This window comes from Papio anubis, unplaced genomic scaffold, assembly GCF_008728515.1.
Source record: "Papio anubis isolate 15944 unplaced genomic scaffold, Panubis1.0 scaffold101, whole genome shotgun sequence".
NCBI classification, from domain to species: Eukaryota; Metazoa; Chordata; class Mammalia; order Primates; family Cercopithecidae; genus Papio; species Papio anubis.
Genome location: NW_022159226.1, coordinates 241,960 through 258,271, shown reverse-complemented (window position 1 = coordinate 258,271; position 16,312 = coordinate 241,960). Strand labels below are relative to the sequence as shown.

General features: G+C 39.1%; 1 protein-coding gene across 6 annotated transcripts in view; it reads right to left on the bottom strand.

Annotated features, from left to right (window-relative positions):
* Positions 1 to 5,337: 5,337 nt before the first annotated feature.
* LOC116272414 (N-acetylgalactosamine kinase-like) overlaps positions 5,338 to 16,312 on the bottom strand; it is a 129,917-nt gene continuing 118,942 nt past the window's right edge. For 3 of the 6 annotated variants that reach the window (XM_031661149.1, XM_031661153.1, XM_031661150.1), the window contains exons 6-8: positions 9,784 to 9,882; positions 8,145 to 8,297; positions 5,347 to 5,692 (exon numbers count right to left, since the gene is read on the bottom strand). In XM_031661149.1, coding sequence (XP_031517009.1) covers positions 5,585 to 5,692; positions 8,145 to 8,297; positions 9,784 to 9,882 — 360 coding nt within the window. In that variant the 3' untranslated portion in view covers positions 5,347 to 5,584. Of the gene's footprint in view, positions 5,693 to 8,144; positions 8,298 to 9,783; positions 9,883 to 16,312 lie in introns of all 6 variants that reach the window. The other 3 variants (XM_031661148.1, XM_031661152.1, XM_031661151.1) reach the window with 3 other exon arrangements.

The window sequence follows — 16,312 nt, the reverse complement described above, 5'->3', positions numbered from 1 at the left end:
CATTCATTCATTCATTTCATTCACTCATTCATGTTCTATATTCCAATGTATTCCAAAAATAATTTGAGAAAACTTACAAAGATATACATAATACAAAAGAATAAATATATATTTATTTTATATGGAAAAAAAGAGCTGAAGTCAATGATCTCCTACAATGATGCTTTCTGGCAACACATCCACAATCCAACTGAGATAAGCAATGAAGCTAACAAAAATAATAGTGCGATATAGTCTAAAATATGCCCCATATTTCTTATAATCTTCAACAATCCCGTGAGACAGATATTATTTCTCTATTTAGAAAATAATAGTAGGCCGGGTGTGGTGGCTCAAGCCTGTAATCCCAGCACTTTGGGCAGCCAAGGCGAGTGGATCACTTGAGGTCAGGAGTTTAAGACCAGCCTGGCCAACATGGTGAAACCCCATCTCTACTAATAATACAAAAATTAGCTGAGCATGATGGTGCGTGCCTGTAATCCCAGCTACTCGGGAGGCTGAGGTAGAAGAAACACTTGAACCCGGGAGGCGGAGGTTGCAGTTTGCTGAGATCGTGCCATTGCACTCCATCCTGGGCAACAAAAGCCAAACTCCGTCTCCAAAAATAATAATAATAGTAAGTGACTTGTCCAAAGTCACTTAACAAGGCCAGGTGTGGTGGCCTCATTAATCCCAGCTTTGGAAGGCTGAGGTGGACAGATCACTTGAGGACATGAGTTCAAGGCAAGCCTGACCAACATGGCGAAACCTCGTCTCTACTAAAAATACAAAAATTAGCTGGGCATGGTGGCATGTGCCTGTCATCCCAGCTACTCAAGAGGCTGAGGAATGAAAATCGTTTGAACCCAGAAGGCAGAGGTTGCAGTGAGCGGAGATGGGGCCACTGTGCTCCAGCCTGGGTGATGAAGTAAGACTCTGTCTCAAAAAAACAAAAACAAGAAAACAAAGTATCTCAACTAGTTAATAACAGAGTTGGAAACTGAATCCAGGTCTTATAACTCTTTCTTGCTTCCCCAAGGCCACATTCTCAATGAGGTATGGATGATGACTATATCAAGTTACCCATATGAGTTCAAATCACTGATCAAGTCTTAGAAACACATTTCAAAACACAAACCTAGATCTGTGCTAGAAGTGAACATTCCAGTAATTTAAAAACACTTTGATAAATGGGTTCCTTCCAAACAAAAAAAGAAAAACATCAGAGAACTGCCCCCAAGAGATGACAGTGGGCTCTTTCTAAGAAGCTTTTGATCTCCAAGTTCCCATTCCCATTCTCTCTTGAACCAGTCACATTGCCCCAGGCACTTGATCCAAGAAAACTGGGCCAGTGATGTGTGGGGAGAAAGTCTGCAAGAGATGGCTGCAGCCCACAAGATTCAGTTTTCAAAGGCAGCCTCCCGATGTGCTCTTCTGCAGATTAAGGCAGTTCACATTCACTCCAGCAATATCCCACTTTACTGTGACATGAGTTGTCCAGTGAGCCCTCAGCTGGAGAATCCACACAACCAATTTGGTGTGTATTTCAATTAAGGATGAAATCTACCATATGCCCCCAATGACAGCTGCACAGCCCATGAGCTATTGAATTATGCTACATTGAGGGAGTCAAATAGAAAAGCCTCTTAAGCCCTTTGAAATTTGGCTTGGAAAACAGAAAGATGACTTTTGGATGAAGGAAATGGGTGGATAAGATCATTGTTGCTCAAAGACAGAGCTTCGTGAAGGCACTTGTGGCCCAGGTGACTGACCTCCTTCACATTTGTGAAGCAAGGCTATGAGTCAGGGCTATGGGTTATTTTGTCACAACTTTCTCACTCAGTAGTAGGGCGGGGAAATAAGAGAAGGCAGTTCTTTGTCCACATTCACCATTTTCTTTTCACCATGGCAAACATTAAGTATTCATATCAGATACCACTTCTGAGAGGTTCCTGAGCTCTGTTCCATGCTCTGTGGACAAGAAAGCAGGCAACAAGTGCTTTGTCCACAGTCATGGAAAGAGGCACTGATAAATAGTGCTAAAACTCTGTTTTAGGTTGGTTTCTCTCAGATGCAGGCCCTGTGACAAAAATTTGAGGGTAAGAATTTGAGGGGAAGGTGATCCTAAGAAACATTAATAGAGGAATGGAAAGTGAGACAGGAAGAGAAGTCAATATGAGGTATACTGATGTTGGCAGGTGAGTCTGGGCCTGCTGAGCTTCAAATCACAGGTCCTCTGGAATCTGTATGTGTAAAGCTCAGTCCTGTCCTACCATGGGCAAGAAAGCCAAAGTATTTACCCAATAACTCCCAGTTATCACTGATTGAGGCGGCTCTCAAGGATATTAACTCCTTAGCACTTTCAGGTTGTCCCAGACACAAACAAAAATACTAAGCCCTCTGCTCTTGGTCTGAGACTCCCTGGGTCTTCTGGTAAGAGGGTATGGTAGAGAAAGTGTTAAGATATTCATGAAGAACTCTCATCATCTCCTACTTTTTGGTCAACTTCTAGTCCATCCTACCTTCTCAAAACCTATCAATGGCAGCATTATGCTTTTCACCAACCATTGTGTCTTGAAGCTGCAGCCCTTATTGACTAAAAGCTTTTTCTTCATTTCCTTCATTCATGTGCATCTGCTCACAATGAGTGTTTACTGAGTGCCTATTACTTTCCAGGCCCCAGGCAGACAGCAGTGAGTAAGGCATACATGGCTCCTGACCACGTGCAGCTCACAGTCCACCAGAAAAGACAGAGGTTAAATTAAAACTATGTTTAACATAAAGAACTTCATCTAATTGTGATAAACTGCTATAATAGAAAAATACATGACATGGTAAGGGCACATAAAAGAGTGTTTAACCTAACTGAGGCCAGAAGGCAGTCAAGGAAAACTTCCTCAAAGTAATGAAGTATACGCCAGAAGGAAAACAAAAATCGAATCATAGAGAGCCTGTACCCAACCCTTACTAGGTCCAGTCAGAGCTTCTCTCATATCTCTCCCTTTTTATCCCATCCTCACTGATACTCTAGTACCTACTTCTCTTCAACCAAGGCAAAAGCTTCTGCTACCATATTAATATTTCTAACATACCTATAACAACCACTGCTTTCAAAGCCAAGCCTGGGTAAGCCTGAGCATAGCACTGAAGGTCCTGCCACAATCTGGTTCCACTAAACACATTACCCCTATTCCCCAGTATGTATGTCCTCTGCCATGCAGCTTGGACTCACCATTGCCTGAATACTCCATGCTAGAGTCTTGGCAGAGTATGCACTATTGAATCAACTGGCTGAGTGAAATTGGCTACGTTCTTGAGTATTTAATTTTTCTCTGCTCAAATTCAAGGAAACTGCCAAAACCCTGAGCATATTATGCCAACTTCTCCTCACATTCTATCACCAGACAAAGAATAAGTTTCATACTGACTACTAAGTGACAGGAACTAAAAACTCATGACTGATGGACCCTGACCAGACAGGCCCTGTAAAGAATCACTATGAATTTTCCTTGAAGTGTAAGAGGATCATATGAAACTCTCTCCTTCACTGCTTCTCATGTTGTCACAAGGAGCTCAGGGTATGCAAAAAGCAACAGTATAATTTCTCTTCCCTACTTGACTTCCCATAATACTTATTATGGGCATCACACATTTTATTATTCAATATAACTAAGGGATACTGTATAAGGAAAGCACTTCTGGAAACATTTAAGCCCCAACTATGTGTAAAATATGAAAAATTTTGTACCTACTAAGGATCCCTGGTTACTTTATCATAAAAATGTGCTTCATTAAAATATCATTTATACAAGTAGTAATTATAAATCTCTATTGAGTTTGCTTTGAAAAAATTTTAATTTTAGTCAAATGCTCTACAAGGCTCTGATTTTTTATGAATTTGCATCAATTAGCTTTTGAAAGCTGGTGGACAGAGAGAAAGAGACAGAGATAGAGACAGAGAAACAAGGTGAGACAGAAGTTGAGAATAGAAGAAATTGCTAGCATTAAGGCAAAACAAAGAAAAATTGTCTTTATTGGTTTAGTGTACTTCTCTATGTTAACTTGATTTAAAAAAAAAAAAAGTACTCTTTTTCCAAAAAGGATCTGAGAAAAATAGGAAGAAAGGAAAAATAAATGTTATTCATTACAACTTTGCCATGTGGAGCCCTAGCTGATCAGTCTCATTTTCAAAACTATCTTGACCTGGCCATTCTTCAACTGACACTTCATTATTATTGCTGGAAAACAGAAAGTTTGTTCAGACTGAGATAAGCTTTTTTTAAAAATATTTTTACATGAGAGTTTATTTATTTAATGAGACCATCTTCAAACAAAAATTATATTCATTCACATGTTGCCAAAAATGGAAGAATAGAACCATATTGCAAAGAAAATATGCTTAGTAGAATTCCAGTCTATATTCCTAAGCAAAAGCATATTCCTAATATCAATATCTCTGAGTAAAGTGCACATTAGCAGTTTTATCTTCATTTCCCTTTTGTATGAAACCTGGGATTTTAGTGATTTGCAGCAACATGATTTAGAAACATTTTCCATCTTGATAAAGTCTTTCATTTTTCTTTCTTCCACATTTTAAAAGAGAAAAATTCAGAGTATTTAAAACAATGTGTTTATCTACGTCAATTGGGAGGAGTGTGTAGCAAAAAGCCAAATTCAGATGCCAATTTTGCTGACCAAAGTACCTCTAAAATGCATATGGGGTTATGCAGTTAAACTGAGAAAACATCCTCAAGAACAGGAGGTTCTGCAGTGGATTAAGATCTTCAGCTACTACTGCTTCCAAAGGAGATGCCCTTTTTCTAGTTAACTCTCAGAAAACATTCCCACATCCCAGTAACTTTTACAACAGAGACTCAGCACCACAATTTCATCCGTCATTTTCTTCTTGTATCTTTGGGAGAGTAGTCACAACATGAACTGATTTTACATGTCTAATACTTATTTCAGCTCACCTATGGATCTGGTAGAGGATATCTAATTTCGTGATAAAACTTTGAAAACAATGTTGTGTATGCTTGAGGTCTCCTTAGGAAGGCAACACTTACTCATCAACCTCAAGATGAAAGGTCAACAAGACTAAGCCCTCAAACAAATAAGACACTAATTTCTTCCATCTCCTGAAAAGGGAAGTGTGTCGTAAAAGAAAAAAAAGTTCATCAAACCTTTGATATTAAAAAGTTTACAGCACTGTTTCTCTACACATATGCACTGATCAAATACTATGAAGAGTTCAACATTAAAGCACTTCTATTACATTATTTTTAGACATTATCTTAATAAGTAAATTTAAAAAATAAAACATTTAAATCATAATTTTTCAAAAAATGTATACCCCCCAAATATTCCAGAAACAAAAAACTTTATTTTCCTGGCTCAGTATATCTCTAATTTCCTGAATTTCCCAACCTCAGAGGATAGAAGTAAGAGGAGAAGTGCTAAGTCAGTAACAAGGGAAAACTACACTTTACACACCTCCACAGGATCTAGTCCAGTGTTGAGCATATAATAGGTACTTGTAAAAAACTGCGAAATTGTGCAAAATAAAGTACAGAGTAGGTGATGCAGGGAGTAGTCATTCATCTATTCAACAAATGTTTATCCTGTGTCTCTTCAGCTTAAGCACCACATCAAGCATTAGGGATATAAGAGTTAACAAGACAAACACCGCCTCAGTTCTCAGGTAAAACTGAATCTGAAAGAAGAGACAGACATTAAATAAATGATTGTGATAAGTGCCATAACTGAAAAATAAAGTGCTTCAAAATATAAAGGGGGCTCTAACTTAGTCCAGGAGTAAGCAAGTCAGGGAAGGCTTCCTTGAGGGACATTTAGACTAAGACTTCAAAGAGGGCTGAAGGAAGAATGTCCTGGGCAAGTGCAAAGTCTCTGAAATGTGAATGAGTCTCATGGCTGGAGTGTAAGGAAAGCAGGTGATGCTAAGAGATGAAGAGGATGAGGTGCACAGGTCTCAGATATGGTGGCTCTCCAGGTGGTGATATGGACTTTTTACTTTACTCCAACGAAATAGGAAGCTTTTGAAAGGTGTGAAGCAGGGGAATTTAAATTGTTTAGATTTAAATTTCTAAACTGTCATGTTGTTATTTAAAGAATGATTGGGAAAGAGATGAGCATGAATTTAAGGAACAGTGAGAAGGCTAATGTGATAGTCAATAACTGATGATGAGACCCATGGAAAAATATAAGGTATGGGAAAGATTGAGTTCAATTTCAACATGATCAGTTTGAGAGGTCTATGATTCATTCAAGTAAAGATGGTCAATAAGGCATTGGATATAGAGGTTTGGAGCTCAGCCAAGAAAGCCTTTGTTGAAGATGTTTATTAGGAAGTCATCATCATAGAGATGGAAGTTGAAGCTGAGGGCATGAGACCAACAGAAGAAAGACCACTAGAAAGAAGAAGACCAAGGCCAAGGCCTTGAAGAATACTGAATTTAAACATCTGTGGGAGGAGGAGTGAATTCCTGCCATCCCTTCGTCCCTGCCCAGGGCAGGTCAGTGCGGGGAATGGCTAAAACCCAAAAGAAATAGCAACAAAAATATAAGGGGGAAAAAACGGAAGTGAAGTATACTGGAAACCAAAGGAAGAGAATGTTTCAAGAGGGAAAGACTGGTTAACTCTGTTGAAAGGTAAGAAATAACAATGAGAAATAAGATGAAGACTGAAAAGGGTCCACTGGATTTACCAATGAAAAAATCTTTGGTGGCCTAAGAAAGAGTAAATTCAATATTATGGAGAAGGTAGAAGTGAGATTTTAGTAAATTAAGGAATAAGAGGGAGGTAGAGGAGTAAAGATAACACATATAAAGCAATTTTTGAGAAGTTTAGCTGTGAAGAGAATGAAAAAGTAGAAATAGAAATAGTAGATGGACAGAGTTGTGAGGCTTAGGGTAGACTTTTCTAATACAAAATGCTAGAATAGATAGAGTCTGATAGAAAGGATTTAGTAGAGAAATAGAGGTGAGGAACAGGCTAAAGATGGAGTGAGTTCCCTGCAGCCACACACGGAAGGGCTGGCTTTGACAGGAGATGCAGATATAGAGAGACATGCAGATATGATGGCAGGAAGCCAAAGTCTATGTGACCACATCTATTTCCAACATGAAATATGGGAGAAGATCACTTTTCGAAGTTAGGCTGAATCAAGTAATGGGTGTTTGAGAGAAGTAAAGAAGGTCTGAAATTATTACTACTGAGAAAATAGATTTCAGGCTGTATTTAGGACCTGGTAAAGGTTGGTAATCGTAAGTCTTAGGTGATATCTATCAGTATCCATCAGGAGATCAAAGCAAGCGTGGAAGAAAACACAGTGGAGCTCCTGACCCAGAATCCACTTCCTAGCCTCCAGCCTCAGTCCTCTCTCCAACTTTCTAGTCATATTATGAGCTATTCTGGATTATTTATAACATTCAATTCCTGTGTCACTTTTTGGATCACTGGATTACTTACTATGTGATCACATATTAACCATTTCCTGTTTCATAATCCCTCAACTTGAACTCAACTCTACTGCCCACTCTCTCTAGTCCCATGTCCTATGCCCCTTTGTATATCTTCATGCTGCTAGAACTACAATAGCTACCCAATGAAAACTACCTAAATAGATTTAAGGTTTAACTACGGGGGTTTTCTAAAGAGAGACTTCCAAGACTCCCTGCTGGTTTGTGTTTCCCTAGTAGACATGGAAAAATCTTCCTGGGTACTGGGTGTGGGGGGACTGCACCAATCCTGTATTTTTGGAGTGACGAATGATAACCCAATACAAAAACTGCATCTTAGAGGACCAGAAGGGGTGAGGTTGCCATCACTTTTGTTGGGGAAACAAGACCAGCTGTGGTCATTCCCATCAATTGTCTTTCTCCACCCATAGACCTAACCCATAACTCTGCTTCACATATATAAGCTGCCCTTTTCTTCCCAGTGCCACCCCAGAAGAGTCAACTGGTTCATCTGTCTTCTGAGTCAGAAATCGGATTTCTCTGTACCCAAAGACCTTCAGTTGGAATGTTGCTGCAGTCAGAATGTTGACCGAAAATTTGGGGAAAGAGATAAAGTAATAGAGAACAATGAAAATAAAGACAAGAAAAACCTTACTTCAAGTTTCGCTAGCTTGCCAAGTTCATACCTTCGCAGCCAGCCGACACTCCATCACCCTGATATTGAACTGAGAAGTTGCTGCCTTATTCATCTCCACACAACTGTTGGCAATCACAAACACTGCTCCACTTGGGAGTTTTACATCAGTTGCCCTCAGGGGACTAAATTCTATCAACTTGGCCTGTTAGAAGAAAAATGAAAGGAGAAATATAGTTTATTAGAATGCAGAAAATGTTCAAGTGTTTATGTATTTATTTATCTTAACAAAGCATTTTCTCAAAAATGCATTCATTCATTCAAATATTACTTATTGACCTCCAGGTGCTATACTAGACACTGGAAATACAATGAACAAGAAAGACACTGCCACTCCTCTCATAGAGCCTATAGTCAAGTGGGAAAGACAGTCTAGTAGACAGACAAATACATTTCCAAGCTGTGTTACAATGGTAGCAAAGCACAGATGCTCTATGGACACAAAGCTGAAGCATCCGATCAGATACAGCCTAGTGTAGGCTCCACTCAGTTGAAAAGAGAAATCTAAACTGAGTCCTAAAAGATGAGCAAAAGTAGGGCAGACAGAGGGTTTCTTTCCTCAAAAAGCATGTCAAGAAGAGGGAAGAACTTAGGCAAGTCCTGGAGCAAAAAACAACATGGGATGTTAATGGCGCTACGGGCATGGAAATTTGGTCTGGGGCTTACAGTTTGAGGGGTGAGAAGTGGTAAGAGGTTAGGATAGAGGGGTAAAGCAGGGGTCAGATGGTAAAGTGTTTTGTAAGCCCAAAGAACTTGGACTGTGTTCAGATTTTATAGCTAACTTACATTAGTATCAGGACTCTGGCCCTCATGTCTGCCTGTTGAGTCTCATCCAAAACACCCAAAGTATTTTCTTAGTATTAAAACAAATTTCCTCATGCCTCATGTCTTTGGCTTAGGGGAATCAATAACAAATATTCTTAATAAGAAGGAATCCAGGTGTTCTTGGAAAATAGCCAAGCCTGTAGGAATCTGATGAAAAACTAAGAAAATGTTTTAAAGAAATGTTTGCTCTATTTTGGAAATGAGCAGCTTATGGGCAACAACTCAAACCTCTGCTCTGCCTAAAGGAGTTGATAGCCAAGGGGAAGTGGTATCCAGCTAAGGAATTCATTCCTGGCTTACTGTCAACATTCTTTTTCCCACCACTGAAGCCCCAAAAATGTTGACAAAGAAAAATGATACCAAAGGGTAAATTATAAAAAGAGGGACTATGAATATATGCGGTAAGAGAACTATGATTTGGGTTTAAAACCAACATGAGATTATAAAAATGCCATGAGATGAAGTGATTTAGGACAGGAGCGGGAAATGAAGTTCCAATAACTAGGGAATTGAGAAAGCTCATCTTAACAATGAAGAAAAATAGAAGGGAAAAAGCTAGACACATGAGAAAAACAGACCTGAGGTATCATTCTGGAAGCGTAAGAGAAAGGCAATCAACATGAAATAGAGTAGGTTAACTGGTGGCAGCCTTGAGTTACAAGCAGCTGGGAAATAATATCCTACAATAGAGCCTAATATAGGAGGCTGTCCGTAACCAAGCATCCTGGGGCTCTCAGGGCCTTCCTCTCCAAGTAAATTTTTCCACTAGGAATTTCCAAATGGTTCCTATTTGGAATGCTACCTACAGTTCCTTCTTCTGCAAGAAATGATATAGACTGGTCCATGCCTCCTCCTTCAGTACCAATGTAACGCTCACTCTTGGCACAGATTTCTGCAAGTTCCACCTGGAAAGGTAAAAACTGATTTGTACTGTGAGTAGTCATAACCCATTTCTCATTCATTTCTTACTACAGCCATGACAAATAGGTTTGAATTTCAGTACCAACTCTGATCAACTAATAGTAGCCTGCCTGGAGCACTGCATTAAAAAGGGCTCCAGACTATAGGAAAACATAACAAAATCAATTAACAATGTCGGCTATGGGTATGAAGTAAGATACTGACTGTGCACACTATGTTTTTGTCATCCCTAAAAGTCTCCACAGAGCAAGCAGTTTCTACCATCTTTCTATTTACTCTATCCTTCCCTAGACTGGTATCACTGAAGATCTCATATGGGCAATCATTCATTTTTGCCTCAGCTTCCTTTGTCTCCCAACAGTGAACTATTCCACAGTCTACCCATAACCAAAGTGGGGTCATTAAACTGTATTTTCCTGCCCAAAAGTAATGAAGTCTCTCTGGCATTTCCATTAAATGTAAGAATCAGAACTGGTGTCATCTCATCAGACTCATCTTCCTCCCACCAAGATGAAGAGACCCAATAGATGCACACAGTTCTAACCCAAACTGAAAATCTTGAAACATCTGTTTAATAATCTTTAATGGTTTCTTATTGATTAAGAAATAAATCTAAACTCCTCAACCAGGCATTTCGAAGGCTTCCAAAATCTGGGACCATCATGCACATGAAATTGTATCATTTACCCTTCTTATCCAGTTAGATTTGTCTCTTTGACCATTCCACACGTTATGCAACTTGGTATTACTTCCTGTCTTCTCTCCTGTATAAATTGCACTTTTGTTCAATATCCAGTTTATTGGCTAGGTACTATAGATAAATCCCTGGGCTGACCACTCAAATCTTTCTTCATGGCTGGGCACTGTGGCTTATACTTGTAATCCCAGCACTTTGGGAGGCCGAGGCTGGTGGATCACAAGGTCAAGAGATCAAGACCATCCTGGCCAACATGGTGAAACCCTGTCTCTACTAAAAATATAAAAATTAGGTGGGCGTGGTGGCGCACACCTGTAGTCCCAGCTACTCAGGAGGCTGAGGCAGGAGAATCGCTTGAACCTGGGCGGCAGAGGTTGCAGTGAGCGGAGATTGCACCACTGCACTCCAGCCTGATGACAGAGTGAGACCCCTTCTAAAAAAACAAAAAAACTTTCTTCATTATGGAGTCTTCTTCAAATATTATTCCCATCATGGTGTCCCCTTTTTCTAAACTCCTAAAACATTTATAGTTAGTATCACCTAATACACTACTATTCATTCATTCATCAATTCAGTTTTTCTTCCTTGTAAGACTTTATTCAGGCCCTTATTTCTGTTTTACTATATGATGTTTCTAGAATAATTATTCTGAAACACTGATATAATCATCTCTTGCCTGCTTGGTTGTCAACACCTTAATGCTCATAGTCCTCAGCATGGTACACAAGGTCTCTAATGACTTAACCCTAGTGCACTTCTCCAGCCTGCTCTCCCACCACTCCTCCTGTAAACCCTAGCTCCAGCCATGAGGGATACTAAACAAATGCTGTTCTTTACCACCCAGGCTTTTTCATATCCCATTGTCTTTACAATATGATTTTCTATTCTCTTCACTCAATACCCCCCTACCCAGCATTCCCAAGTAGTCAACAATTCAAGCAGCACCTTGCTGTGGAACCTGCACCACCACCCAAATGCACACATACCACATAACTCCTCCTCAGCACTCCCTGTTAATAACTCTATTATCATGTATTGAATATGCTTTAAGTGTGGATCTACCTGTCTTTTTATCTACATGTCTGTGAGAGTCCATGCAGGACCTAGACCAGAGCCCACTTAATATGAGCTGAATCACAGTGTTATTATTGTTCCTTGTTTCACGTTTCTATCACATCTGTTTGTTGTGAGAGATGAATAAAGTACGGTGTTTCTTTTGTGTCCCTTACTTCACATAATGCCAAACACATAGTAAATATTAGTAAACACCTGCTGCTTTCAATTTCTGAGAATAGTTGCCCAAACACCATCTGACAGATTCTGCAAGTGTCACATTCTTTGTTGGTCATGTGGATTCACTAACATTACCTTTGTCTTGTGACATGAGGTAAACTTAGGATTTTGATGCAATAGGCATTGTTCACGGCCTGCTGACACACAGAGCCAGTGTCCATAATATGTACATTAAAAATAAATTAGTAACCAAAAGATCAAAACACTTGGATTTAAAATGTAGAGAAACAACATACCCAGATGAAGCAGTACATTCATCATTACGTAAGAGATGATGGAACCTGGGTGCCCATCTAACTGTGACCCTGGGCCAGTGTCAAAAGTCCCCTCCCCTCAACAGCAATAACAGCCACATTTACTGAGTGACAGTATGTGGTAAGTATACTCAGTACCTTGCAATATTTCTTTTGTAAGCATTATCTCCTTCAAACCTCCAAACAATGTTCTGCTTATCCCCATTATAGAGATGAAAAAAATGGAGTTTAGAGATACATAACCAGAAATGGAAGAGCCAGGATTTGAACCTCATCTGTCTGACTCCAAAGCCTGTATTCTTTTCTCACTGGACTTCAACTACTCCCTGCACAATGGAGATGATGCAATCTATTTTTCACTACCTCAAAGGGATATGAAAAGACAAATGAGATTCACCAAAATTTAAGTATCCTCCCTCTTAAGAGGAAAAAACCATAACATCGAGAAGTTTGAGAAGTTTATGCTTAGTAATTATTTTTTCCATTTATTCATATTCTATTAACAATGCTAATGGTTTTAGTAGTTAAGGTTTATTGAGCATTTATTATGTGCTAGGTAGTGTTCTAATTGCTTTGCCTGAATTATTTATTTCTCACACAACCCTATTGATATGGTTTGGCTGTGCCCCCACTCAAAAGTTCATCTTGAATTGTAATCCCCATAATCCCCACGTGTCAAGGGCAGGACCAGGTGGAGGTAATTGGATCACAGGGTTGGTTTCCCCCATGCTGTTCTCATGAGAGTGAGTGAGTCTCAGGAGATCTGATGATTTTATAAGTGTCTGGCATTTCCCCTGCTTGCACTCACTCCGCCCTGCTGCCCTGTGAAGAAAGCACCTGCTTCTCTTTTGCCTTCTGCCATGATCGTAAATTTCCTGAGGCTGCCCCAGTAATGTGGAACTGTCAGTCAATTACATCTCTTTCCTTTATAAATTACTCAGTCAAGTATTTCTTCATAGCAGTGTGATAACAGACTAATACACCTATAAACTAGGTCTCTGCGGTTTACAGATTAGGAAACTGAGTGGGTTTATTAGTTGAGACTAGGCTAGTAATTATTAAAGATATAATTCAAACTCAAATCATCTGACTCCAGCACCCATAATCTTAACCACCACCATATATCACCTCCTATCCGTAATAAGGAGAAAAATACCCACCTCCCTAGCCATAGTATTATTGTAATGATCCAAGAAACTAAAGTTTAAAACTTCAAATAAAAGCACCTCATAGTGCTCTAAAGTACTACACAGTTGTTGTTATCTTTACGTGACGAATAAGGAATCATCTGATTTACACAAGAAAGCAGCTAAGTCCCAAGCCAAACGTAAAGACAAGTTGTAATTACTAGAGAATATAAGACCATTTTTCAAGTGTTCAGGGAGATAGAATTTAAAGAATCTGAATGCCCCTAAAACATTCTGCTCTCCATCCCTTCCTTCAAAATCCTAATGACTGAGAATCATTACGGAAGACAATTTGACTGCATGGGAAACTTTTCCAAAGTGTATAACCAATAGGCTTGTATCTATTCAGACTTCTGCCCTCTGGACAGTTAGAAGAAACCTGACATTATTTACAGATCTTTTAAAGCTACTGAAGATAGTTAACAAAGCTACTTTAGTCCTTTGTGTGGTTCTCTTGAAGCAGCCTGGGAAGGAAACAAAAGGCTTGTGGGCTTCCTAAATTAAACAGTTTGTCCATCTGCACACCACCAGAACTCCACGTAAGAGGAGAAATGAAATAACAGGGTTCAATTTAATAAAGAATCTAATGAAATCTAACTGATTAGAACTGAGAAGGGCTAAATATTTATGAATGTTATGCTTCGCTAAACCTGGATATCCACCAAAAAAAACAATAAGGATACAAAAAGACTCAAGATATTAATACAGTGACCTGTTTTTGTTTAGCAGTTTTACTAATGAGACTGTTAAAAGTTGAATTACACTGGAAGGAATATTTCTCTGAGTTAGGTAACCATGCCTAAGGGAAGCCTAACTATTCAGAACACAAGGCTCTAACCAAGACAAAATTACACTGTTATAGTCGGCTGCCATAAGTGTAAGTCAAGAGAAAGGAAGGAAAAAACAGACCCATTCATTCATTCAACAATCATTTAAATAGTGACCTAACACATAAGTGAATAAGCCAGTGTCTGCCCTCAAGGAGCACACAATATTGATAGTGTCTTTAGGTGAACAAGTTTTCCAAAAGAAAATGTAAACCTAGAGTGCCAGACAGCTTCTGGTTGCCTCTCCAGATCTGTCCACTTGTCTTCATCCTGCTATCCCAGAAGGTTGCCCAGGATGAACTACAGTCATGTGCTGCACAAAAACATTTTGGAGTGGTCTCCTAAGAGTAAAATGGAGCTGAACAATTCCTATCACCTAGTGACACCATAGCTCAGAGCAGTTGTAACATCACATTACATCTGTGGTAATGTTGACGTAAACAAACCTACTGCACTGCCAGTCATATAAAAGTGTACTACATATGATTACGCACAGTACATAACACTTGATAATGGTAATAAATGGCTATGCTACTGGTGTACATATTTATTATACTTTTTATCATTATGATAGAGCATACTCCTACTTATTAAAAAAAAAAAAAAAAGTTAACTGTAAAACAGTCTCAAGACAGGTCTTTGGGAGGTATGCCAGAAGAAGGCACTGTTATCACAGGAGATGATGGCTCCATGCATGTTATTGCCCCTGAAGACCTTCCAGTAGGAAAGATGTGGAGGTGGAACACAGTGATATTGATGACCCTGACTCTGTTTTAGTTTTTAACAAAAAAACTACAAGTTTAAAAAGTTAAAAAAATTAAAATTTTTTAAAATAGAAAAGAGTTCATAGAATAAGGATATAAAGAAACATTTTGTACAGTTATACAATGTGTTTATGTTTTAAGCTAAGTGTTATTACAAGAGTCAGAAAGTTTTTTTTTTAAGTTTATAAAGTAAGAAAGTTACAGCAAGCTAAGGTTAGTTTATTACTGAAGGAAAACATTTTTGTATAAATTTAGTGTAGCCTACGTGTACAGTGTTGATAAAGTCTACAGTAGTGTACAGTCATGTCCTGGGCCTTCACATTCACTCACCACTCACAGACTCACCCAGAGCAACTGCCAGTCCTGCAAGCTCCATTCATGATAAATGCCCAATATAACTGTACCATTTTTTTCTTTTAAACCACACTTTTACCTTTTTTATGTTTAGATACACAAATACTTACCATTGTGTTACAACTGCCTATAGTATTCAGTACAGTAATACGCTGCACTGGTTCTATAGCCTAGAAGCAATAAGCTGTACCATATAGACTAGGTGTGTAGTGGGCTACACCATCTAGGTTTGTGTTAGTACACTCTGTGATGTTGACACAATGACTAAATCACCTAACAGCGCATTTCTCAGTCCATAACTCCATTGTTAAGCAATGCATAATTGTGCATCAACAGGCTCCAGTGCTCTCTGCTTCCCATTAGGTTCTTCTAACAGAGGACTCTGGCAGGAAATGGGGAAGGGAGGGAGAGTGAAGTCAGGTCTCGAGTGTACCTTCAGGCCCGAGGGCAGTAACAGCACAGCTACAACTAGTCCTGGGTGTCCCCTAAACCAACATCTTTGTAAACAGTCCCAGTGAAATAAACTGTCCTTTCGTATTGAGTGTGCCATCTGTTTTCTGTTACAGCCCTGACTGTCTCATCTAGACAAGGTAAAAACATTAATGGCTCCCCTGACTTTACCTCAAATATTTTCTCTATTTTCTCCCCCTATAATCCTTCTCCACCCTAACTTTCAAAATTTCTGGGTTCTTACCTGGGGCTATTTTCAAATTCTTCCCCAAGTTGGCAAACATATTAGGTAGAGCCCAGCCAGGACAGAGGAAATTCTCCATGAAATGGCACCAAGATAACTCTAAAGAGACTGAAGCAGACTTGCTTTGTTTTGAAACGTGGCTGATGACCAAGCTCTAACTTATAGACACTTTGTAAGGAAAAGAAAAAAAGAAAAAGAAAAAAGCCTGTTTTAATATTTTTTTTTTCAAGAAGGAGGCTATTATTTCTTCTTCACATCTCTAACTCAAAGAGATGTAACGCAAAGGAATTAGTAACTTTTCCATTTTTTACTTCAAGAAAAGTTGCCTGAGGACAAAGACAGCC